At 36.0% G+C, this 25,464-nt stretch overlaps 1 protein-coding gene and 1 long non-coding RNA gene across 4 annotated transcripts in view; both read right to left on the bottom strand.

The window, feature by feature from the left end:
* Positions 1-25,464, bottom strand: part of LOC306881630 — a 494,310-nt gene that overhangs the window by 120,279 nt on the left and 348,567 nt on the right. The gene's annotated exons all lie outside the window — the stretch shown is intronic.
* LOC306881625 (mesoderm induction early response protein 1-like) overlaps positions 1-25,464 on the bottom strand; it is a 152,949-nt gene that overhangs the window by 90,229 nt on the left and 37,256 nt on the right. For 2 of the 3 annotated variants that reach the window (XM_079435795.1, XM_079435797.1), the window contains one exon: positions 17,763-17,963. In XM_079435795.1, coding sequence (XP_079291921.1) covers positions 17,763-17,963 — 201 coding nt within the window. The remainder of the gene's footprint in view (positions 1-17,762; positions 17,964-25,464) is intronic. The other variant, XM_079435796.1, reaches the window with a different exon arrangement.

Genomic DNA, 25,464 nt, shown 5'->3' with positions numbered 1-25,464 from the left:
TCCATTTTATGGAGAAATGTTTTCATCAAAAACCTTAATTTCTTTTCGACTGAAGAAAGAAAGACATGGACATCTTGGATGACATGGGGGTGAGTAAATTATCAGCAAAAGTTTTTTTAAAAGTGAACTAATCCTTTAAGTGTTTGTTTTATAGCACTTTATCTATTTGTGTCAATAAATGTAAATTACAATACATATTTTTAAAGGCTGTTTTCTCAAAATGGGTTTTTTCTCCTACACTGAACCATAAATCTCCACTTCAGTAGCACTTACACACACCAAACTTTACATTTTTATTCCTGTCTATATCCTGAAGGCTTTTACAGCTGGATTTGTTCATATATAATTTTCTTGATTATATAAAACATTTTAATCCCCCCAAAAAAAATGTAATATATTGTTTTCTGTCCATTCTAAGCATTTTCTGAATTATGGAGTGACAAAAATTAGATACCCAAAAAAACTTTTGACTCTAATGTCAAAAAATAAATAAATAAACAAGAATTTTGAAATTGACATCATCCAGTTTTTAGATTTTTGTACTAGAAATGTATGCAGATTAGTGCATATTTTATTAAATAATGACTCATTTGCATATCTAAACCTAACATTTTAGAAAACTTGTAATACAAAAAAATGTTTGCAATTATCAATTTTCAAAAGACTTTTGCATTCTTTTTCTGTTAATTAATTCTGTATATTACCAAAGACCGAAGATAATACCACCGCGATAGATTCTGTATGCCTTTTGACTAGGGCCTCCTAATGTCTAGAACTGGCTCTACACTCAATACCAACAAATTGTATATTACCTCCATCAAAATAAAGACATATGTGAATTTTGCACTATATAAAGCATTGTGCTTATAATGCAAACTCGACTTTACCATTGCAAACTCTATTGTACCATAACAATCTGTCTTTTTATTCTCTCAGAAGATCCACCACACCTAGTGGCCACATGCACAGAGGTGCACAGTTTCTTCTCAAGCTATGTGCAGGAGGAATAGAGGGAGGACCGTGGTAACACTAACGACTCGAGTCATGGAGCCGCGAGTTGGTACAAAGATGACAAGCCAGTCCCTTTTCAATTTCTGGCAGGAGATGTCAGGTGGACTGGTGCCAGTTGCCAGGAAGCTGCTGGCAATCCCAGCAACAAGCCTCCATCAGACAGGAGCTTCAGTGTTGCTGGAAGGGTAATTGAGGAGAGGCGCACCAGCCTCAGTCCGGAATCTGTGGACACTCTCTTGTTCTTGCATAGCAGCAGTTATATAATGTGCGCATGCGTACCTGTTTGTGTGTGCATGTTTACATGGATGATTTACATGAAATTTAATGAAGTTTACACTGGCTTTTAGTTAAATAAAATAACAAAAAAAATATATATTTTGGATTTTTATTTAACTAAGGTGGGCAATCTGGGCATGCTGTGATCTTTAATGTATTTTTTTTTTTACTGTAACTGACAGATTCCGACCAAAAAAAAAACACAACATGAGTGGGACGGAATGGGAGTCGTTCTTCTGGGATTGTTACGGGACAGGATTTTCCCCCAGTTTTTTCATGGGATTGGGATGGGATGGGATTTTTTTTGTGGGAGTGGGACGGGAGAGGTTTGAAAATGCACTCCTGTGTCACCCTCTAGAGAGCATGCATCGACTGAGTGGTGTCATTATAATAAATTAACTCTTGACCTGAAAGCCGCTGATTCGATTCCCACACGGTACAGCTTTTTAGAAGTGTGTGTAATATTGTGTAGTATCAATTGTTTTAATGTCCTGGAAAGAGATGTACTAATATTTATTCCTCTTGCATTAGAAACAAGTGTTTTTTTACAAAATATACATTTTGTGTTCATTCTCATCTAAATGTCAGGGATCTGGAAAGAGGACCCACTTACAGAGTGAGTGACAAAATTTTATTGACAAGACAGACTGATGCAGGAGGGTAGTGAGGTGCACATGTGATCCAACATCAGGAACACCGTAAACCAAGAGACAGCTAGGGAAGGCCACTGGAACCGTCTTTGTTACCACGTTCCCACAAATTAATATATCATGGCCACTACTAAACTAAACCAAAAATACTCAAACTTCATTTTTTGAATCTTACAATGACAGTCCTTTCTTAATTTATGTTAGGAGTTCATTTTCAAGAAAATGAAAAACAAAGTCAATGTCGATATGACGCTTGAGTCTAAGACCTTTTTAATGATGTATAGAATGACAACGAACCGACAAAGACAATAGGGCAAGGGGAGGAAAGCACATGAAGAACAGATGAAGGCAATTACACTAACAAGGACTCAACAAGGGCTAACAAGAGGGTGTGGTAAAGATGAAACAAGGAGGAGGGTCTAGAGAAGCACATGGCTGACGAAAACAAAGCCATGTGCTAACACAAGACAACAAACACAAAAACAACCACAAGACAAACAGAATGTCAGGGCCGAACCTGACACTAAACTTCTGCTCATATGTGTTTCAATGCCACCTATACTTCTGAACCGGCTGATTTTCATGTTCATTTCGGTTTCTGCTGGTTTTACTCTTCCTGCTCTGCACTGTGCTCCACCCCTTCAGTAGCTTGGCCCCTTATCGCTGCTTGCAGCTATATTTCTCGTTGTCATTGCAGGCTGGTTTAAATTAACTGTTAAGAAAATTAATTAGTGTAGCCTGCTTAAAATAGCTGTGAACTTAAAACAACAGGACAAAAACGTAGTTAATGACTAAAAATAATAATTTTATGTCTACACATTACTTTGTGAAGACAGTGGCATTATACATTGACATAATATGTTCTAGCCATATCAAAACAGTAGACATGTGCATGGGTCAATTTTACCAGCTGGCGCTTTTAGTTATACAGCCCTAGGCTACCGGACTATATTGAACGCACTGTAGACAGCATTCGAATGAAGATTATTATAAATAAATGTTATATAAAGTACATAAAATGAAATACGCATACAAGAAAACATTTTTCTCCATCCCACAAATCTTGTAAGTCCATGTATATTATTATTATTGGTAATATTTTTATATTTGTTATGTATTTATTTTCCCTTTATTTCAATACCTTTACATAACGTTCTGAATAGTTTTGTAAATAAATGCCTACTGTAAATGCTCGACATGCCAATAAAGCTTTGATTATGCTATATGACTGGAATTTTTACTGGAAGTGCAGTTTAAAGGTTGAATTTAACAAGAACCTAATAATTATAAATACCCTAAACCAGAGGTTCTTAACCCTGGTTCTCACGACCCCCCCACTTTGCACATTTTGTATGTTTCTCTCACCACTTCAGGGGTTTGTTCCATTCGACCGTAAGTGCCCTGTGAAGTGGACATCACAGGATATTCTGCCATGATTCTAGTTCGAAAGAAGCGTACATGTTCCATTCAAAGGGTATTAAAGTGCATGAGACGTGACTTCTATGCAAATCACATGATTACGGTTAAATAACCCTTCACATACTGGAGTAAGTTTTGTCTTTGTGTGGAGACACTGCAGATAAATCTGTGTTCTTAAGTGAAGTAAACTTCTGCTGATTTCCCGTGTGCAGAAATAGAGAACAGTGAACATTATGTAGGGAACATGATGTCAATCTGAAAACAATTAATTCATGGAGCTCTCTTCTAATGAGCTGTTTATATAAATCATGTGTGCTAAACAAGAGAGACATGCCAAATATGCAGAGCAGGGGGTCGCGAGGACCAGGATTAAGAACTCCTGCCCTAAATCCTATAATTACAAATACTAGAATTATAAATGAATAATTTGCAGTTTCATTTGTAAATGAAAACATTACTCATTTATTGTCACATGCAGGTGTAAATGCAATCATAAAGTCAAAACTTCAATGGCATAATTGTCAGGTGTTTACAGTAGCTATTTGCAAAATATACGATAGCATATTAATAATACTAGCATTACACAACATTAATTAGGTAAGGCAATACACGAAATGAAAGGAGAAATAAGCATAACAGCAAATATAAAAATATAGCCCTAAACAGTTCATATAATATTCATTATTATATTACAGTTAGCCTTATTATATATATGTATATATATAAGACAACATATGTTTCAAATAAAAAAAGCACATTTATACCACAAAATGTTTGGACACTGCATCTGTGTTCATACTTCTCTTTGTGAGCAGTGGAGTTATTTATTTTTGCAAATTTTAATGATGTTCACATTAGAGTGCGCATACTATCAACAAACTCCATCTTTTCACTGCAAAGGAAACAGAAGCTGCATATGAAGTGACATTAGATGTATTTACACAGACTGATGAAGTTGAGGTGCCATAAATGCATTTACACCACAAAATTTCAAATGCATAAATAATTTGATAAGATTAATGTGTTAGATACTTTTGAACAAAGAAGTTACAAATGTTGGGAAAAATGCAATACTTTTAAATATGAACCAAACCACCAGTAGATTATGGTAAATAGCTGTTTTAACCCTCTGGGGTCTGAGGTAATTTTGGGGCCCTTGAGATGTGTTGACATGCCCTGATATTTGTGCTTATTTCAGCTACTTATAATATACTATTGACCAACATGTATTTTTTTTTTGTATTCAGCACAAATTATGCTACAATAATATGTGACCAAGGTGGATGTACATGTTTGCATTTGTTAGAAAAAAAATATTATGCGTGGTTAGTAAGTTTTGGGGGGAAAAATGTAACTGAAATAAGGCCATAAAAGACTTGACAGCTAGGGAAGTCCACTGAATAAGACTTTTGTTTAATCAGTCTTCTAGGCTAGAATATTTACTTCACAATTATGTGAAAATCATTCAGCTTACTCATTCACAGAAAACAATATATTGATTAAAATTTTTAAAGACATATTTTGTGATCAAAAGCCAATATGCGAGGGAGTGGTAATGGTCTTGAATATTAAGTGATTCTCACCTGAGAGACAAAGGGCCCTCCCCTAAAGGCTGCTAATGGGCCATCAGTGTGACTGTGACTGAGGCAGGTAAGACAGTGTGAGGAGACTGAAAAAATGGGGTTTTTAAATTATTTGTATTTTATTTACAACACAGTATAATCAAAACATACATAATGAAGGTCAAAGACACATAATTGTGCACACTGATCTAACCACAGAGATGTGAACAGACTTTGACTCGTTCCTGCAACAGATTCTGTTCAACAAGTGAAACAAGTACCTGACATTTACTTATTTCCATAAATTCAAGAAGAAAAAAACATAGTTAGTAGTCAAGGATCTTGTTTTACCATAGAATATCAGTGTAGTTGACCATCTGATGTTGGTACAGCGCTCTCAGAGAAAAACATCTTGAAGAAAGTCATCAGGATTCATCTGTGGTTCAGGTACCTGATTCAATAAAATACAAACAACCAAAAAAAAAAAACATTTGTGAGCATAGACTCATGCATGCTTTGTACTATCGTACAAAAAAAAAGACATTTTATATCTGAAAAAAGAATTATTATTGTTTAGTATGTTATTAAAAACTATTTTTGAACAGAGTAGGCTATTAATAATAAACATGTTGTAAACATACTTAGACTCGTAGCATTCTTCATGTTACAATGTACTCTCATATTACTTTTATTTTTTTATATAGAGCATGAAAACATCATCGTGCCGTAAGAAATTTAAATACAATGAATTGTCCATCATATTCAAACACTGTAGTCTGGAATTACAGTTTGGGAGAAAAACAACTATGCAGTCATATAGTCTAGTATGTATGATTTTATAGAAGCTGTTATGATTCTGCAGCCATAGACTCACATATGCTGTGAACTACAAAAGGATGTACTTTGTACCATTAAAAAAAGGATATTTTATATCTGAGAAACTAATTGTTATTGTTTAGCACGATATTAAATCTTATTTGTGAACATTAAACATTCTTAGATGCGTAGCATTCATCATGTTGTCGTTTGGGAAAAACCCAACTAAACGCGTTCAGGTTTGTCACAATACCACGCTAACTAATGCAAAAAACAAACATTACTTACTCATCAGATCAATCGATGTCTTCTGGATGAACTCTCCTCTTATTCTGAGGTAAATCCAGCCTTTACTCGCGGCTTCTTCCAGAAACAAACAGTAGCAGAGATGAACAGAGTCTCGTGACTGTTTGTTGTTGGGCACCTCCAAGCGCGCGCGGGTCACGTGGTTATTTACATGTGAACACGAGGGGGCGGGATCTCATTAGAAATAATGAGTTAGACTGGACAGACTGAACATCGTGTCGGTTTCATACGGATTACTTTATCACAGAACATTTGTTTTCGACAACACTTATTTCAATTGAAAGCAGACACTTCAGGCTTTCTATAGAGATAACTCTCATGTTTCTGTGTTGAGTATTTGCTGAGTTACACTTCATTTTAGTGACGCGTTACTATAAACAGATCGCGGAGACGGAGAAGACAGAGAGCGCACCCTGTTTGTTTTCTTTTTTCCCCAAAACCACAAAGTTTTGTTGTAATCGTGAGTGAAAAAAAAGTAGACACTTAACAGTTTCGATTGATGTATAACACTTATTTGTGTGACCAAAATCAACAGAGTATTTTTAGTGTCTTTTGCATTTATCTTAAAAAAAACGAGTTCGTATCGCCGGCGATACAGCCGACCCCAATGGGTTAATGAGTGAGTCATTAATGAAATGTCAATTCATTCAGTATCGAAACATTGCTATTTGTTGCTGGAAGACACAACACAACTCTTTGGATCAGAAACGTGAAGTGCAAAGGAAAAATCGGCATTGCAAGCTCACACTTGACTGAAACGCAAAAAAAAAGCAGTGCTGCAAATAAATTAGTAGCTATGGCCATGAAAATTATTTATTGCAAAATCATTGCATGCATTTATATTTTGGATTTTTTGTTGTTGTTGTTGTTTGTAAAACTTATTCTTCTTGCAATACTTCATTTTCTTTAGCAATTCTTTATTTTTGTTTGCAAAAAGCACATTTATTTTTTATCAATACTTTCATTTTCTTTTGCAAGTATATGTGGCCTTGTTTTGACTAAAAGGTCTTTAACCCTCTGAGGTCTGAGGGTGTTTTGGGGGCCTGGAGAAGTTTTGACATGCCCTGACATTTGTGCTTTTTCAGTTGCTTATAAATGGCTTAAATCTGAAAACACTGTATTCAGCACATCCTGGACTACAATAATATGTGAGATGCATGCATGTACATGATTGTGTTTTTGACAAAGCAACGTTTATGCGTGGTTAGTGAAAAACTAAAATTTTGAAGTCACTGAAATAAGGCCATAAAACACATACAGAATATTTGTTCACAGGACGTTTGAGAACTGGATCTTGTAGCCTATAGTTTTTGTTTCAATATGATGTGAAAATCATCTTGTTTACTCACTCACAGAAAACAATACATTGATTTAAATTTTCTAAGACACATTTTGTTTCGAAAGGGCATATTTGAGGAGGCATGATTGATCATGAATAATAGTGTGATTCACACCTGAGAAGACAAAGGCCCACATAATGAGCTGCATAATAAGCCTTTCAGTCAGGTGTGTGACTGAGAGGGAAGAGTTACAAGAAAGAATGTGAGGAATAACTTGAGATTCACTTGCGAGTGCTGTTAAACAGTTTATTGGGAACAATCAAAGCTGAATTTGTAGCATTATAACTCCAGTCACATGATCCTTCACAAATCATTATAATATTCTGATTTACAGCTAAAAAAAAAACATTTATTAGGGGTTCGTGCACGTAGTGCAGAAACCCTATTGTAATTGTTAGGATTTTTATTATTATTATTATTCCGCCATAAAACGCATCGTGCAGCCCAAACTGTAAGGCCTAGAGACTTGAAACTCGGACAGATCGTAGAGCTCAATTGGGGGAGAACGTATCAAAGTCTCAGCCCAATCGGCCAAACGGGGCGCTACAGCGCAAAAAAACAAAATTTCAGACGTTTTAGGCCCCAAGTCGTAAACCGTGTGTCGTAGACTCAAAAACTTTAAATCGTTGCAATCTTTGGGTTAGCCCGAACAAAAGTGGAGTCTGAAATTTTTGAGCTACGACGCTTCCTTCTTGCCCTAAGATTGACCTATATCCCAGACCTACTTTTGCGAACTAGTCCTAGGTTTTTCGCCCGATCGGAACCAAACCAGTGCAGAAATATTCTCTGGACACTGATTATCAATAATTATCAAAAAAAAGTTGAAATTTAGATTTTTGGGCGAAACAGTACTCCAATTAGCGTCTATGCTAAAGTTAGCCAAATGTTTTTGGAAGTATAGCTCTGGAACGGAATGAGCTATATTCACCAAACTTGGTACACATATGTACGAGCTCAATCTTTGGTCAAATAAAAAAAATTGCGAAGCTCTGCCACTTAGGGGCGCTATAAAACAGAAAAAACATATAAATGGTTATAACTAGGCAACCGTTTGTCCGATCGACTTCAAAATTGGTATGCAGCGTCTTGGTCCAAAGGGGCACAAGTGTATATGAGGACATTCACGTATCTCAAAAAACATGGCCGCCATTGGCCAAAACACTTTAAGCACCAATTTGACAAGGTTAACGGAGGTCGATCGGAACGAAACTCGGTGGGCATGTTCGACTCATGGCCCTAAAGGTCTGTAAGAATTTTGAAAGAAATCGGCCACATGTTGGCGCTAACGAGATTTTTGGCCTCGTGATCACGTGGTGTTTTACATATCCACACATAATGCATATCATCTGATAGATCTCCTGATTCCAAACAACTTTGCCTCTTGGACCAAAGCTGTCAATTAAATCGTTCATTAATTATTCAGAAATATGTCTAAAACCTACTTTTGCGAACTAGTCTCTGGTTTTTTGCTCAATTTCGATCAAACCACTGCAGAAATAATCTCTGGATTCTCTAGATCAATAATTATCGAAAAAATGTTGAATTTTGTCCTTTGGTTAGCTATAATTGGCTCATTTAAAAAAGGACTTGTGGCCACACATACTCAACAGCCTATAAAACCTAAACAAAAACTTTAAACTTTATGAATGTTGGTGAAAACATGTGACACATGACCGTTAACAAGCATGAAAAGTTTCATGGAGATCGGACCATAGGTGGTTCTTTAACAGTGAAAAAGGGCTTCTGAAACACAGTATTTCTAAGGGAAATGACCTCAAATTGCAATAAAATGTTAATAACATTCACTTATACACTACATCTTCATATCATCTGATAGATCTCCTCATTCTGAACAAGTTTGTCTCTTGGACTAATGCTGTCAATCAAATCGTTCATTAATTATTTACAAATGTGTTAAAAACCTACTTTTGCTAACTAGTCTCTGTTTTTTTGCTCAATCTCGATCAAACCACAGCAGTGATATTCTCTGGAGTCTCTAGATCAATAATTATCAAAAAATGTTGATTATTTAAGAGAGATTGGGCAAGAAATAAAACTATTATAGTTAAAAAGCTTAAAAACAGTGTTGTATGAGAAATTGGCATTTATAACCACTAGATGGCAGCGTAAGACCACTAATGGCCTTATTAAACTGTAAAACAGCACTGTTCAATGGTTACTGAAGGATTCAAGATGAAACATTATAAAATCACAGTTATAACATTTTAAACCTCATTGAATCAAAGTTTACCATTTTGTTCATACAGACATATCAGGTTTTATAATTTTGCCAGATTATGATTTCAGTGAAACCTGAAAATGACATCTAAACTCTTAAAAAGTGAATAGGTGCAATAAGGTTTGTTACCTATCACTTATTTTAATTCTCATTCTGATCAACTTTGCCTCTAGGATCACTGCTGTCAATCAAACTGTTAAGTATTTAAGATTACTTAAAAAACATTGCTTTTGTCAACTAGCCTTTAGTTTTTAACTCAAAATTAATCAAATCATTGCAGTACTGTTCTCTAGACTCCCTGGGTCAATGATTATGAATTTTGTTTTATAATTTAATAGAGATTGGGCAATAAATAAAACTATTATAGGTAAAAAGCTTAAAAACACAGTGTTGTATGAAAAATTGGCTTTTATAACCACTAGATGGCAGCGGAAGACCAATAATGGGCTTATTAAGCTGTAAAACAGTAATGTTCAATGGTTACTGAAGGATTCAAGATAAAACATTATAAAATCACTGTTATAACATTTTAAACCTCATTGAGTCAAAGTTTACCATTTTGTTCATACAGACATATCAGTTTTTATAATTTTGCCAGGTTATTATTACAGTGAAACCTGAAAATGACATCTAAACTCTTAAAAAGCCAATAGGTGCAATAGGCTTTGTTACCTATCACTTATTTCAAATATCTGCATCTCCAACAAACTGTGTGTGCATGTATGTCCGTGTATGAGTGTTTGTGTGTGTTTGTGTATGTGTGTGTATGTGTGTGTGTGTGTATGTGTGTGTGTGTGTCTGTGTGTGTAACAAGGCTTAATTATTATTACTGTGATAGTTTAAACATTTAATTTCTATGTGTGTGTGCACATGTCTGTGTACAAGAGTGGTTGTGTGTGTGTGTGTGTGTAAGCAGGCTTAATGATTATTATTGTGATAGTTTGACCATTTCATTTAAATGTGTGTGCATGTGTGTGTGTGTGTGTGTGTGTGTGTGTGTGTGTGTGAATATGCTTATAGAGCATTAATAGGCCAGTTTAATCATTTAATTTCACTGTGTGTGCATGAGTGTTGTGTGTCTGTGAAGCCTGCTCTCCATTTTGGATTGTTTTAACTGTCAGCCATACATCCAGGTTGACCAAGACCACCTTAAAGGGCGTCAATTGCACGAACCCCGGTTAATCGCTGCTCGCAGCTATATTTATTATTATTATTATTATCATTATGTTGAAAATAGCTGAGAATAATTTTTTCAGGTTTCTTTGATGAATACAAAGTTCAGAAGAATAGCATAATTTGTAACATTCTAAATGTCTTTATTATGACATTTGTGCTAAATAAAACTTTTAATTTCTATACCCCCCCCCCCCCCCCCCCCACACACACAAAAAAATGACTCCAAGCTTTTGAATGTTATAGTGTATATTGTTACACTTGGAGTAAGACTGGAGCAATGACACTGAAAATTTAGCTATGATCACAGTGAATAAATTACATTTTAAAATACATTCAAATAGAAAGCAGTTATTTTTCAATAGTAAAAAATATTTCACAATATTACTGCTTTTGCTGTATTTTGGATTAAATAAATGCAGGTTTAGTGAGCAGAAGATAATTTTTTTTAAAACATTAAAAATCTTACTGTTCAAAAACTTTTGACTGGCAGTGTGTCATGTTGAAATATATAAATGAACATCACCATGCCTGGCATTTCCAAAGTGTATGAAGTTTATGTGTTCTGAAGAAATTTTAATTTGAACAATTTGAAGAGGCTCATGGGAGTGTGTGCCTCACTTGGTCTTAGCTGTGGTCCAGGTTCCAGTGCGGGCAGGACTCTCAGAGCCACATGTCAACATCAGTCTCTGTTTTCCATGACAGAGTGGGCTGCTTATTTACTTTGGCTCGCTTTGCAACAGGTTCTTTTATTATTCTCACATCTGAAATAAAAAGCAAGTATGCAGTTTACACAAATAAACTACATTATTAACACTGTTGTGATGGTCACTGATACTAGTACTAATTTATAGAAAAAAAAGAACACAATTACCACATAGCACACATATTTTACCATAGAGTAATTAAATCAAATTAAAGTAACATGTAAAATAGTGAATGCACACTTAATCTATACTTGATGAGAAAACAGAATGCCAATAACAAAGAAACTGTATTTTAACACCAACCACAAATTATATTACCATATAGGCATAAGAAAAGTGCAGTTACTATACACTATACTGTGCACTTACTCATTATGATTTTCTAGCAAACGCAAAACTGAACGACACTTTCTTGTGCAAGATGCCGGTGATGCAACCACAGGACTAAACAAAAATTGAAACATTTGTTAGCAGTTACCAGAACATGAATAACTGATAATAAACTGCATCACTGATAAGAATGGGCGATATATGTCTGTCGATGGGTCACTTATCAGTGATATTTACAGCTAACTTGATACATTTACACCACAGACGATCGCGAACGGCAAATTACCGGGTATAACACATTCAAAACATTTACACCAGAGCAGATATTCTGTTACGGGGTCAACGAGACGTGAGGATCCATTTGCAAGGCTTTATTAGCAAACATGTCGTAATACAGGCAGGGTCAATGGGAGCAAACCGGTATGGCATAGATAAGACACAAGAGCAATCCTAGAGCAAGCGTGGGTCGGCGATCGGCAAACAGTATCCAAACAGGGCAAGGCAGAGAGAATAATCCAGGAACACGGGCAGGGATCAAAACACAGGAAATCAAACAAGATATACAGGAACGCTTTGTAAGGTAGCTAGGCTATACATTACTCGGCAGTGACACAGAGAAAGTGCAAGGCTTATAAAGTGTGTGTGATTGGGTGATAGTTCTCAGCTGTGAGTGTGATAGTGTAATCAGCTGTGTGTGTGTCGTCAGTGCAATGGATGGTGGGAAATGGAGTCCAATGTGCTGTGTAGTGTGAAAGTCCATGTGGTGAGCGGGTGACCTCTGGTGGTGAAGAAAAGGAATTGCACGGACCAGATTCGTGACATTCACAAATAGAATCTTAGTTATAGTCATAAACACTATCATGCTGTGTATGTAGGCCTATTATACAATACAAAACCATTTTATACCTGGGAAACTAAATTAAGCACGTTTGAGCACACATATTCGCGAACAGAGTATATCACAGTAAAGTTTTGTCTAAACATTCTTACTCTAACATTATAACTCATATTACCTTTATAAAAACATTTTTAAAAACATCCTGGCATCGTGAGACCTTTAGATCAGGGGTGGGGAATGTTGATCCTGGAGGGCAGAGTCTAGCTCCAACCCTAATCAAACACACCTGAACCAGCTAATCAAGGTCTTCAGGATGCAGTTAGGTATTTTTTTCCCAGGGTTTTTCAGGGTTAGAGCAAAACTCTGCAGGAGAGTGGCCCTCCAGGATCAACGTTCCCCACCCCTGCTTTAGATGGAGTGAATGAAACTTCATAATGTTTCACTTATTATACATTTTGTCAGGAATTATAGTTTGGAAAAAGTCTAACTAGTAAATTGTGTAGAAGTTATGTCACAGTAACACAATAACAACTAATGCACGTAGGCTAATAAAATAAATACTTACTCATGTAAATTATTTCATCCACTGTATCAAGCCGCGAGTCGCATCTCCTCCTCTTTCTGAGGTAAATCCAAAGCTTATTCCTCTCAGCGCATCTTCTTCCAGAAACGAAGTATTCGCACAAACGCTGCTTTGTTTGCTGTGATGTGGGAATTTACATGCCGCGCATCTCACATGGACTATTGTAATATCAAAAGTGAAAGTAGCTTGTGGGTGTGATCTAATTAGAGGTAATGAAGTCAGACGGGAAGGACTGGACATCACATTGGTTTCATACAGATTACTTTATTGAATATTTGTTTTCAGTTAAGACTTACTTCGTCTAAAAGTAGAAATGTCAAGCGATAGATATATCTCTCATGTCTGTGTGTCACGTATTCGCTGAGTTTCAGTTCATTTTAGTGACTCGTTTCAAAAAGATATATGCGGAGACTGAGACTGCTGAATGCGCACCCTAATTATTTTATTTATTTTACAAAAGCACAATGTTTTGCTGATATTGTGAGTGTAAACAAATAAAAGTAGACCCTTTACAGATTTAAATGGTGTATAACTCTTATATGAACGATCAAAAATGATGTAGCATTTTAAGTTCTTTTCACTGTTATCATTAAAGGGGACATATGATGTACTTAAAAAGAACATTGGGTCTCATTCACTAATAAGTGCGTACGTTTTTCGTATTTATACGCACATTTGAACTTCTCACGAAAACTTTCCGCCTAATTTACAACACGTGCGTACGCACATGAGCTTGTTCTTAAACTCGTTCTTCTGTTAGTGAATCTGGAGTCTTCTAAAAGAGCGCCCGCGTGCACGAGGTTAGTGATTAGCATAATACACGCCCACACAAGCTCCATATAAGGGCTTTCCACTCGTCTAGAGAAAGACAATTATGGCATCGAAACAAAAGACAAAGAAAAATAACTTTAACGATAATGAACGTGAGGTTTTGCTGTCGGAGGTGGAAGCCAGAAAAAATTTGTTATTTAAAAGCAACTGAACAGCCATTCGTCACTCTCAGCAAACATATCTGTGCACCAGAGCCGGCGCCAGGGCACCTCCATCGGGGGGCATTTAAATTTCTAGAGGGGGGGCACAAATCACGTTGTGTGTGTGGGGGGGGGGGGTGTATTCGTGAAGAGCGTATAATCTGTGATCGCGTGCAGTTGCTGACTCTCGCTAAAGCGTTCAATTGCTTTCTTATGTGCGCTGTTTTATCGGTACTTTCGCTTTCAAAATCGATCGCGTTCAGCAAGGAGGGCAGAGGATGGAAAGAGGATTGAAGTAACTCGTTTGGGGGGCCACGGCCCACGAGTGCCCCCCTTGGCGCCGGCCCTGCTGTGCGCTCTCTAAAGACGCGCTCTCTCCTTAGAGCACGCGCCGCAATGTCTTCAAGCAGTACCAAGTGTGCCATGCCTCCCAACACAAGGTGAGAAACAATAATCACCGTTTATATAAGGATAGATCAGGTGATTTGTTGTTTGGACCTCTAATTTTATATATATATATATATATATATATATATATTTATATAATTGGACCTCTAATTATACTTTATTATCAATTTTAACGTCTAGTTACTTTTCACCCACCCTGTACATAACATATCAAATTATATGTGGGGTTCTTTATACATGCTTATAAGGCCCTGGGCGTACATGATTATTGCGTACGTGTGGTATAAGTTGTTCTTGAATTTTTTCGTACATTTAGAATAAATTTTAGTACGAAAGTTTTTGATGAATCATGATTTATTCGTGAAAACGTCCGTACGCACATTTCACGCAAAAATTTGTGCGTACGCATGTTTAGTGAATGAGACCCATTATTTTGTGTATTTGGTGTAATGCAATATGTTTACACAGTTCAAGGTTCAGAAAACACATTATTTTCCACATACTGTACATTATTGTTGCTCCTCTATGCTCCGCCTTTCTGAAACGTGTCGATTTTTACAAAGCTCATCATTCTGAGAAGTGAAGTGTGCTCTGATTGCCCAGCTATCCAGTGCATTGTGATTGGCCGAATACCTCAAGAGTGTGATGGAAATGTTACGCCCCTTACCATGTTGTGATGCTGTGACGAGACTAAAACAATAAAACCCACTATAAACAGGGCATTTGTTGCATTCAGTGAGGACATAATTACTGATTATAATGACTCATACAGTCTTTTTACGTGTTGTGTCGCACCGCGCAAACATAACACCATGTCTGCATTTGTAATCGTAGAAAGGCCAAACAAGCACTACTCTACACTGCTCAAAACTCGCGTTTGAATAGTCAGTATCAAATTATTTAAATATCGAAACATACTTGCAGGCTGTGAGTCAGAAGCACCAGACTGTCCTTGCGACGTTGAAATTGCCCCACTTTATAGTGTTCACAGCCATTCATAGTGTTCACATTGTAGGCTACTCTCTCCCAGGATCAGGAAATGGTCCTCCGTAAAATGCGCAGCACACATTCAAATATTTGCGTTGTACTGTTATGGAACAGTGTTGTAAATATAACCACTGATTTTTAGTTGTGTACTCATTTGGAAGGCCAAACAAAGTACTTTCATTTTCACAATGAATCTCACAGCCTCTCCACGACATGACGGCGGCAACAACAATACTACAGCAAGAATAAAAGTTACGCCTTTTTCATTGCGTATACGTTTGGGCGGTGTTATGCAACTCTTCCCACACCGTGACGTAGACATGTGGGGGCGTGTTTAAATTAGCTGTTTTAGGAGGGTGTGGCAGAGTCTTAACTTTTATAAAGAATATCTCTTTGGGTTTGAGACTTCTTTGAGAAACTTTACAGACTTTATATAAGCACAAACAGCTTGTAACACTCCAAAGACAAAGGAAAACATGAAATCGCATCATATTATCCCTTTAAAAATGCAAGTGGCGTTGCCGGCACCACTGTTGACCCCAGGAGGTTAAAGTTGTTTTGGGCCATTATGCTTTGGCACAGTATCTGTCAAATAATATTTAGACTGTGTTTCTGATCAAATAAAGCAGTAATTGATGCCATAAAATCATGAGTATGTTTTGATTTAAAGGTCAGAAGCTATAGCTTACATGAACAAAAAAAATCATAAACATGACACTTAAATTAAATATTTTTAAATGATATGGGGATAAAAAAATATATTTATATGATATTGAGCAAAAAACCTAGGACTAGTTTGCAAAAGTATGTTTTTAACATATTCTCAATTACTTAATAAACGATTTGATTGACTGCAGTGGTTCTAGAGGCAATGTTGTTCGGAATGAGGAGGTCTATCATTTGATATGAATATTGTGTGTTTACATGAAAAACTGCACAATATACAATTGTTTATGCCCTTGAAAATGCAATATTACCCCCCAGTGGCCGATTTCTTTAAAATTTCTTGGAACTTTAAGGCTGTGAGTCAAACAGGTAATTATTGATATGCACTTTTAAGGGAATCTTTCTGCACTGGTTTGGTTCAGATTGGGTGAAAAACCTAGGACTAGTTTGCAAAAGTAAATCTCGAAAATCTTAAGGTTTTCAGCTACAAGATATAAAACAAAGCAATTACCCACCGGCGGTACAGTGTGGGTTAAGGGACTTTACCATCAACATACCTAATTCCAAGTAAAGTTGAATACTGAATAGACCACAAGACTGCATGCACTGTCTACAGTTTTTGAAATATCTATTGTATAAGATAAACATTTAATCAAACATAAGCAAAAAATAAATAAATAAAAACAGCTAAAATAGAGTTGGACAGAACCAATGCAAGTTCCCATTTCAAAATCAGGTAGTGATCACAGCAGTCAGCACCGCATTAAGCCTTTGCGGGGCTCTGGGCTAATGCAGCTTTGGGTCCCCACCTAACCACCCCCGCCCCCCTTCCGTTACACACCAATCAAACTCAAAAATGCGATCAAACAATGTATAAAGACTAAGTGCAAATAGCCCACCTTGCACTTATTTACACTAAGTGCAAATAGCCCACCTTGTTGGCAAAGGCTATTTACACTAACTCTGCCCACTAACGTGTGATTGAGATAGTCAAGAGTGAAAAAAGACGTTCGTTCAGGATCAGTTTCAGTGCATGCTTTTTTACGTGATCGACCCAAGTTATTTTTTCTAGTTTCTGTGTTTTAAGATTCAATACAAATTTATCATATTAAATGGTGTCTAATGAAGTGAATTATTAAAACTTCAAAATTTGATAATTCTTTTAAAACATAATCAAATGAAATTAATTTACAACAAAACATAGCATTTTTACTGTCAAACAAGATTCTGCACAACATACAGGAGTAATATATTTTTGTCGTAATTTATTCAAGTTTAACAGGACTTTTATTTTGACAGTTTTTTTGTGAAGTTCTTTCATTTTCAGAGAGTTCCAAGTTTTCCAGTACTGTGGAAACCCAGTTACATTGAATTTAAGGTTATTTTTGCTGTGTATGCATCCTGTGTGCTCAACAACAATATTATTATTATATTACTAAATGCGCATTATGTAATGTATTATGGGTATATGGGTTCTTACAGGACAGACCTTGCTCTTCTTCAGTTCTCCATTGCTTCTGCTGCTTTCACCATTATCCATATCCTCTCCTTCATCATCCTCGTCCTCCTCCTCCTCTCCATCCACATCCTCTTCGTCATCATCATCCTCCTCTTCCTCAGGTGATCGACTGCCTCCATAACCATAGAGACTCAATAGCTCCTGAATGGGCATTTCTTGCTCCTGCAAGAAAACAAGTTTCTATTTCATAATTTGTGTTTGAATGCGCCAAATCAGCAAAACATTGGTCACGTAGGACCACAATCATCCTAAACATGCAAAATCTAAGCATGTGCTTAAAGTAATAGAAATGTTGAGTTACATAAACTGCACTATATACAGTGCCCTCCAAAAGTATTGGAACAGTAAAGACAAAATTGCTCTGTTGGCTGTGGAGTCAAGACATTTACAAATATGATTAAAAGATGAATATGAGACACAACTACAGAATGTCACATTTTACTATTGGGTGATTCAACACATAGATGTTTTACCAGCTAAGAAGTTCAGCACATTTAGAGTTTCATCCCTCTATCTGATGTGAGCATAAGTATTGGAAAAGTTGCCTCACAGGTCTTTGTAAGTGATCAGCTGTGTCGTGTTGCATTAATTCTTCAGATATTAAAAGCAGGTAATGTGTCGTATCAGTTACATCCATTACTTCTGCATTCTGAATCTTGCATTCGATGATGACACACACAAACCAGGATGAAGACAAGGGAGCTGACTTTGAGAGAAAAGCAAGCAATTTGGATGCTAAAAGCAAAGAGGAAGTCAATTAGAGCAATAGCAAAAACAAAGGGCATGGAGAAATCAAGAGTTTGGAAACCACCAGCGACACCAGCAACCAACAACAACCTGATCGGCTGAGAAAACAACAGTAGTTGATGACAGACAAATCATAAAAGCTGTGAAAATGAACCCTAAAAGACGTGTCCGTAAAATCACCAACAATGCTCTGACAATCTACTGTCCTCAGGAGACTTTGACACAGAATTACAGATGCTACACAGCAAGATGCATATATATGTATGTGTATGTATATATATGTATGTATTTATGTATATGTGTGTGGTTGTACATATACATACATATATATATATATATATATATATATATATATATATCAGAGGTGTCAAGTAACGAAGTACAAATACTTCATTACCTTACTTAAGTAGAAATTTTGGTATACTTTACTGGAGTAATTATTTTTCAGCCGACTTTTTACTTCTACTCCTTACATTTTCAAGCAATTATCTGTACTTTCTACTCCTTACATTTTAAAAATAGCCTCCTTACTCCTATTTCATTTCGGCTCGTTTTCATTCCGGCTTGTCATCGTCATGGGCGTTGCTAGGCCATTTTTAGGGGGGCTTTAGCACCCCTAAATTTCCCCCTAAAAATCTTGCGATTCTTCCGCTTTAAATTTCAAACGGCAGCAGACTTCGGCTCCTCCCCATCTTTCTGCGCGTTCTTCAATCCACAGACTGCGGTGGCGCAGAGGAGAGGACAAGGTGTGTCTTTATCGATAGATTGTTATAATATCTACATCTGTGCAGTTCTTTGTCTTAAATACAGTTTACAAAAAGTCATGGGAGAGCAATCGGTTTCCAATCTTCTGTAAAGTTTTCGCTGCATTCACCACTCATCACACCACAGCTGTTTCCTTCAGCGAAAGCCCTTAACACATTATAGGCATACTTTATAAAACGATCACGTTATTGCTATTTTCATTTGAAAATTTAGCTTTCAATATAGAACTTAATATTACAGTGCATGTGGCATTAACTACCATACAGTTATGCATAGAAGTGATTAAAGACAGTGACAGACAGCACTCAGTCAGTGCACTCATTTTAATTGCATATCAGAGTGATTGACAGAGATTGAAACATTGTGTGTCCTTCTCACAGACTGCTTCAGTTTTGCTGTTTTTTTTATTTTTAATTTTTTTACTTTTAAAAGTTAATCACAGCACCCACATAGTTTAATCCATTGTCCAGCCTTATAGCTGTGTTGTTTATATTGCTAATATGGATAGTCAGTGTAAGTTTAAAGTGATATGATGTTTTATGTTTACAATTTTCTGTTTGTACTTGAGCATAGAAAAAGATTTGTACTAGTAATGCAAACAGTAACATTTTTGGTTTGTACAGTAAACAGGTGTGTGTGTGTGAGATCAGGTAGACTTGTATTTGGCTTGTACTCGGATGTTATACCCATCTATGCAATACAGTGGAATACTGCAATAAGTTTAGTATACCATCCTACCCCATTAATACATTTTGTAAATATTTATTTATTTTTTATTATTATACCATCATTGGGGACTTAGCCCACCTAAAATGAAAATCCTAGCATCGCCCTTGCTCATCGCTCAAAAAAAATAAAAAATAAATAAAAACCTATCCAGATAAATCGCGCCATCCGGATAGAGTGAATTGTGGTTGGATGAGAATATAAACCTATACCATTCCGACACCCTATTGGTTTGTACGCGATCCATCGCACCTGCACATGACACAAATCACATCACACTCAAAAAAGTTTATTTCTTAAAAGTTATTATTTCTCCACTACTGGCTCATTTATCAAACGGGTGCTTTCTCTTCGTCCATTGCCCTCACAGATTCCTGCAGCTAAGCTTGGATGTACATTTACATTCCAACAAAGGTTATTGATGACATGCCTCTGAAGTTTGACTTTTTGCACCATTACAATACTTACAGGCAACTAGTCATCATATCTTCCGCTCCATGAAACACGTTAATGCTCAGTAGTACACATATATGGTTTTTTAATGTATTTGCATTGTACTAAAATGCGTTCATTTTCAGTGGGCACATATCCGGCTGAAACCGGTAGTGCATCCCACATTTTTCAACATTAACATTTTAATATAACATTATAGTCATTATGGCCTTTAGAAAAACGTTTTTTTGAGGAGGTGGGGTAGTGCACAATAGGCCCCTGTGCCACGGCCTAAGCTTTTGTCCTTAATGGCATTTTTTTTTCCTTCCATTACTTTTACTTTTTATAAGTAGTTTTGAAACCAGTACTTTTACACTTTTACTTGAGTAAAAAACTTGAGTTGATACTTCAACTTCTACAGAAGTCTTTTTAAACCCTAGTATCTATACTTCTACTTGAGTAATGAATGTGAATACTTTTGACACCAGTGATATATATATACATATATACAGGGATGCATGATATTTATCGGACAGATAAATTATCGACCGATATGAGAGAAAATGACGTCATTTTTATTGCTCCGATAAATAAATTAAATCCGATAACTAGATCCGATAAAGTATGCTTGCTGGTAAATCAATCAATTAGTCTGATTTATCTGAGATTCATCTTCTTTCCGAGTGCAAGTGATTGCAGGTTTAAACTGCAGTGACTCTCAGCATGTGTTGTGCTCATTACATCATCATTTGCGAACATGTCATCGGCGGTCTGGAAGTTTTTCTCGGTGGCAGAGGAGGACAATGCCATTGCTATTTCCAACGCATGTTCAGCAAGGCTTCCGAAAGGAGGAAAAAAGGCATCAAGTAGGGTTGTGACAGTGAGGAAATTTTCCCACTGGTTAATCGACGTGTGTCAACACCTTACCGGTATCACCTCGGTGGATGGGGGGTAGACATCGTTTGATTCTTCTCTCTTTTCCTACATAGAACATATAGCTAAACTTTTATTAGCAAAACGAATAAAAATACATCATGTTATACGCCTAATATAAAATAACAGAACTTACAAATTTTAAATATGCATGGTAGGCCTATACAAAACTGAAAATCAGTAAAGACTGAGGAACAAGTAATTATAAAACGTAAAACGTTTATTAGTGAGATGGAAAGTTTTGAGGTACGGACTGCATACACCTTGATGTAAAATAATGGGAAAAATATCACAGTTTGAATAAAATAAAAATCAGCAAATACTGTGGAACCAAATAGGCTAAATGAGAAACGAATGTTTAAAAAATAAATAAATAAATAGACCTTCCAATATCACCTTCGATAAATGGCAGGTCAACAGGCTTTTCAAAATCCAAAAATATTTTTAAAACAGGCGCTTTTACATTTCGTTTTGACACTCTTCTGCCATCGTCTTGTCTTTTTCACCTCACTCTTGTCAGTCAGCTCGGCTCACTCTCCTCAGGTGATAAATGAAATCTGATCTGTGATGCGTGACTGTCGTTCGTTTGGTGTGCTGCATTGAGCAGCGTTCAGTTTTAATTGTAGTGTGTTCTCTAACTGAACTAAATAATTTTTATTACTATTAAAAAAATCAAAATGACAGTGAGGGACGGTGATAACCAGTGTTGCGACTTAACCTTGGTATGAGGATGCACTTTATTTTTGTTGAGCATGCACTTTTGTTTTTCATTTTTTTCGAGGCTGACAAATGTCAATGCATTTTTTTTTATAATGTATTTGAAAACACGTGACTTAAAAACAGTGTTGTGCAAGTTACTTCCAAACTGTAATACATTACAGATTACTTGTTACTGTTATTTAAAAGTAATTCCTTACCTTACAATATTACGGTCTCAGAATTGTAATCCGTTACATGACTCCTGTATTACTTTTGAGTTACTTTCACCAAAATATCTACAGAAGTAGAACTTAACATTCTAAAATGACAAAATGTACTAGAGCCCTGCCCTAATGGCAAAGTGTTTATATTTCGTTCTGGCTTTTTATTAAGATCATTTAGAAAAAACGTTTGGGGCATTTTTTGTTCATTAAATACGTTTTTTTCTTTATTAAAGTAACGACCAAGCGGCAGACCGGCAGGCTGATCATAGCATGTTTGATCAATTTAGTCTTCTCAAATCATCACGACTTGCCTAAAATAAAATCTATAGATATACTAAAACAGTTCAAGCATATAACAATGTTTAAATGTTAAACCTAGATAAATGTGCGCTGCATCCAGTAGTTTGTGCGGAGAGTGGAAGTTAAAGCGCAGGACATGGAGGCACCAGCACAATCAATTGCAATTTTTTTTCAATGGAAACAACTTATGCCATAATTTTAGAGTATATTTTACCTTTATTACTCATAAAGGTAAGAGTAATACATCATTCTGAAATGTAAAGGGTCTACTTTTATTTGTGTGCACTCACAATATCAACAAAACGTCCTTTTATCTTGAACAGGAGCGCTTCACAAAAATCAACCGAAATACATGCCTCAAGGACATGATAAATATATCTAAAGAAAGCTTTAAATTACTACTTAACGAAATAAATAAAAACTAAAACTCTTTAATACAATCGTTATCCGTGAAGATGCACTTCTCTCTAAAGGCGCGTCTAACGAGGAGATGGCGAATCCTTACTATTTCCCCCCGGACACATTCATGGTAATTACTTTTGCTGGGGCTTTTGCTTTATTGTGTGTATTTGAAGCTGCGGGACATTAACACCGTCGAGTGCTCTTGACAGTCGCGGCAGCACGGCCTCGTGTTATTTCCACCAGCGCGGCAATTTTTTTTCATCAATAATCGATGGATGTCTAAAATATAAAGATAAGGAGAAGCCTAAAACAGGCCCGAGGCCCGGCCCGCGTCTGAACTATGACGTTAATATTGGCCCGAAGCCCGGCCCTAGGGACATAAAGTAGGAGCCCGACTTTAAATTAAATGTAAAAAAATAATAATAATAATTGGGGGCTAAAAGTGTGTTGTAATGCAAGTGTTACTGAACATGTACCGAGTAAAATATTACTGAAAATTGATTAGTAATGCCTTACACTACTGCGTTACAGCAAAAAGTAATACGTTACAGTAATGCATTACTTTTCTAACGCCTTACTCCCAACACTGCTTAAAGACTATATAACTTTCTCATCCTTGTGCACTAAAAACGTTGAATAGATGCATTTCTTTATGCATGAAATATTTGAATATAAATTTGTGGTTAATGAGTTGTTAATTGCAGATGAACCATAGTTCTGTCATAATTCTGCTAAACCATTTCTATTACAAAGTATTGTGGTGCCTTACACAAAAAATAAAAAAACATTTGAAGAGTCAGGACTGATGTTTGCTATAGTTAGGCCAGAGCTACTAAAATATCAGTTTAATCAGTGAATCTTAGATTTTGTATTCTCCTGGGTGCACAAACTGCAGATTATATGAAAATTATAATATAAAAATATGAATTTATCGGTATCGGCCATGAGAAGGGCTTAATTATCGGTTATCGGTAAAAAAATGTGCATCCCTAATATATATATATATAGTCGTTTAGTTTTTTTTGGTGTTTGGCTTAGTGTTATGTTAGAATCATTTTTACACTCATACCTTTTGTTCTTTAATATTTTGAGTTGTTTTTAGCTTTATTTTTTGTTTTTCATTTAAATGTTAAGTTTTTAAATTTTGTTGTATGCATTTGTCATTTTTATTTAATTTCTTTATTTTTAAAATCTGTATAGGTAGTATTTATAAAGTTTTAGCTTTTAGTTTTGGATCTGTTTTTAGTTGTTTTAATACTACAATTGATTGCTTCTGTTGTCCTCATTTGTAAGTCGCTTTGGATAAAAGCGTCTGCTAAATGACAAAATAATAAATAATAATAATAAAAGAATCCTAAGGAAAACAATAGGGCTCTTCGCCCCTTTGGGCTTGGGCCCTAATGATAATAAAAACAAGAATAATCCTAAAGAAACCAATAGGGCCCTCTGCCCCTTTGGGCTTGGGCCCTAATTACCAAGAGTCAAGTAACAGACATCCAACAGTCATAAATACTGACGTTAACACAGGGAAAATTTGTATCGGACACCTCGCAGATACAAACGGGGTAATGTTTTATGTTTTGATTAAAATAGTTAACATTAGCCAGCCGCATATCATGTTGTTTATTACTTATCAGAGCTGACGAAACTGAAGATTTGCACTAAATAAAACTTTATAAAGTATATTTTGTAAAGATGAAATCAACAAATGCAATGAGTATTTGATGAAGCCCGTGTGCATGGTTACTCTAACTGTATAGAGGAAATTAACAAATAACCTGCAAATTTTTCTGACTTTGAAGCATAGCCTACTTCCACATAAAACTCCATGCGATTGCCTAAATATGAGCTGCTGTGGAAAACTGCTCAAATGCAGCTAGTTTTATCCATGCCCGTTTCCAGAATTAAATACTGAGGATGCTTTAGAAAGTGTTCTCTAGTCTCAATTCACATACATTTTCCCATCCCTTGCTCTTTTGAGTGTGAATCCTGCATAAATATGCAGATGTCATTCCCAAAACTTTGCAGCGTGTATATGGCCAAAAAATATAAAACAGTTTTATAAAAATTCTGAATGCATCATAGTCTAGAAAGCACACAACGAGCACTCCCTTTATAATCACTAAAAAGTTAATCTTCTTAGTTCATCACGATCTCATGAAGTTGTTATAATGAGAGGATTCATGAGCTTGCACTGGACTTAGCGCTGGACAGAAATAAACCTTTTGATTCTCTCCAGAGTACAAAAACAAATATGCAATTTGCCAGATCTGTTTCGCCAATATGATAATGAACAGATAATACCTCAAATTTTTTCAGCACCTATGTTCACAGCATGCAAAAATCAAACTAGAACCGGCTAAAATATTTTGAAATTTTGTACCATACCTGATCGAATCAGTTCAGTCTTTCACTCTGCCTGTATCAAACCGAGT

Source organism: Barbus barbus (assembly GCF_936440315.1).
Source record: "Barbus barbus genome assembly, chromosome: 15".
In the NCBI taxonomy this organism is placed as follows: domain Eukaryota; kingdom Metazoa; phylum Chordata; class Actinopteri; order Cypriniformes; family Cyprinidae; genus Barbus; species Barbus barbus.
Note: the sequence above shows the minus strand (reverse complement) of the source record. Positions and strands in the feature narration are given on the sequence as shown.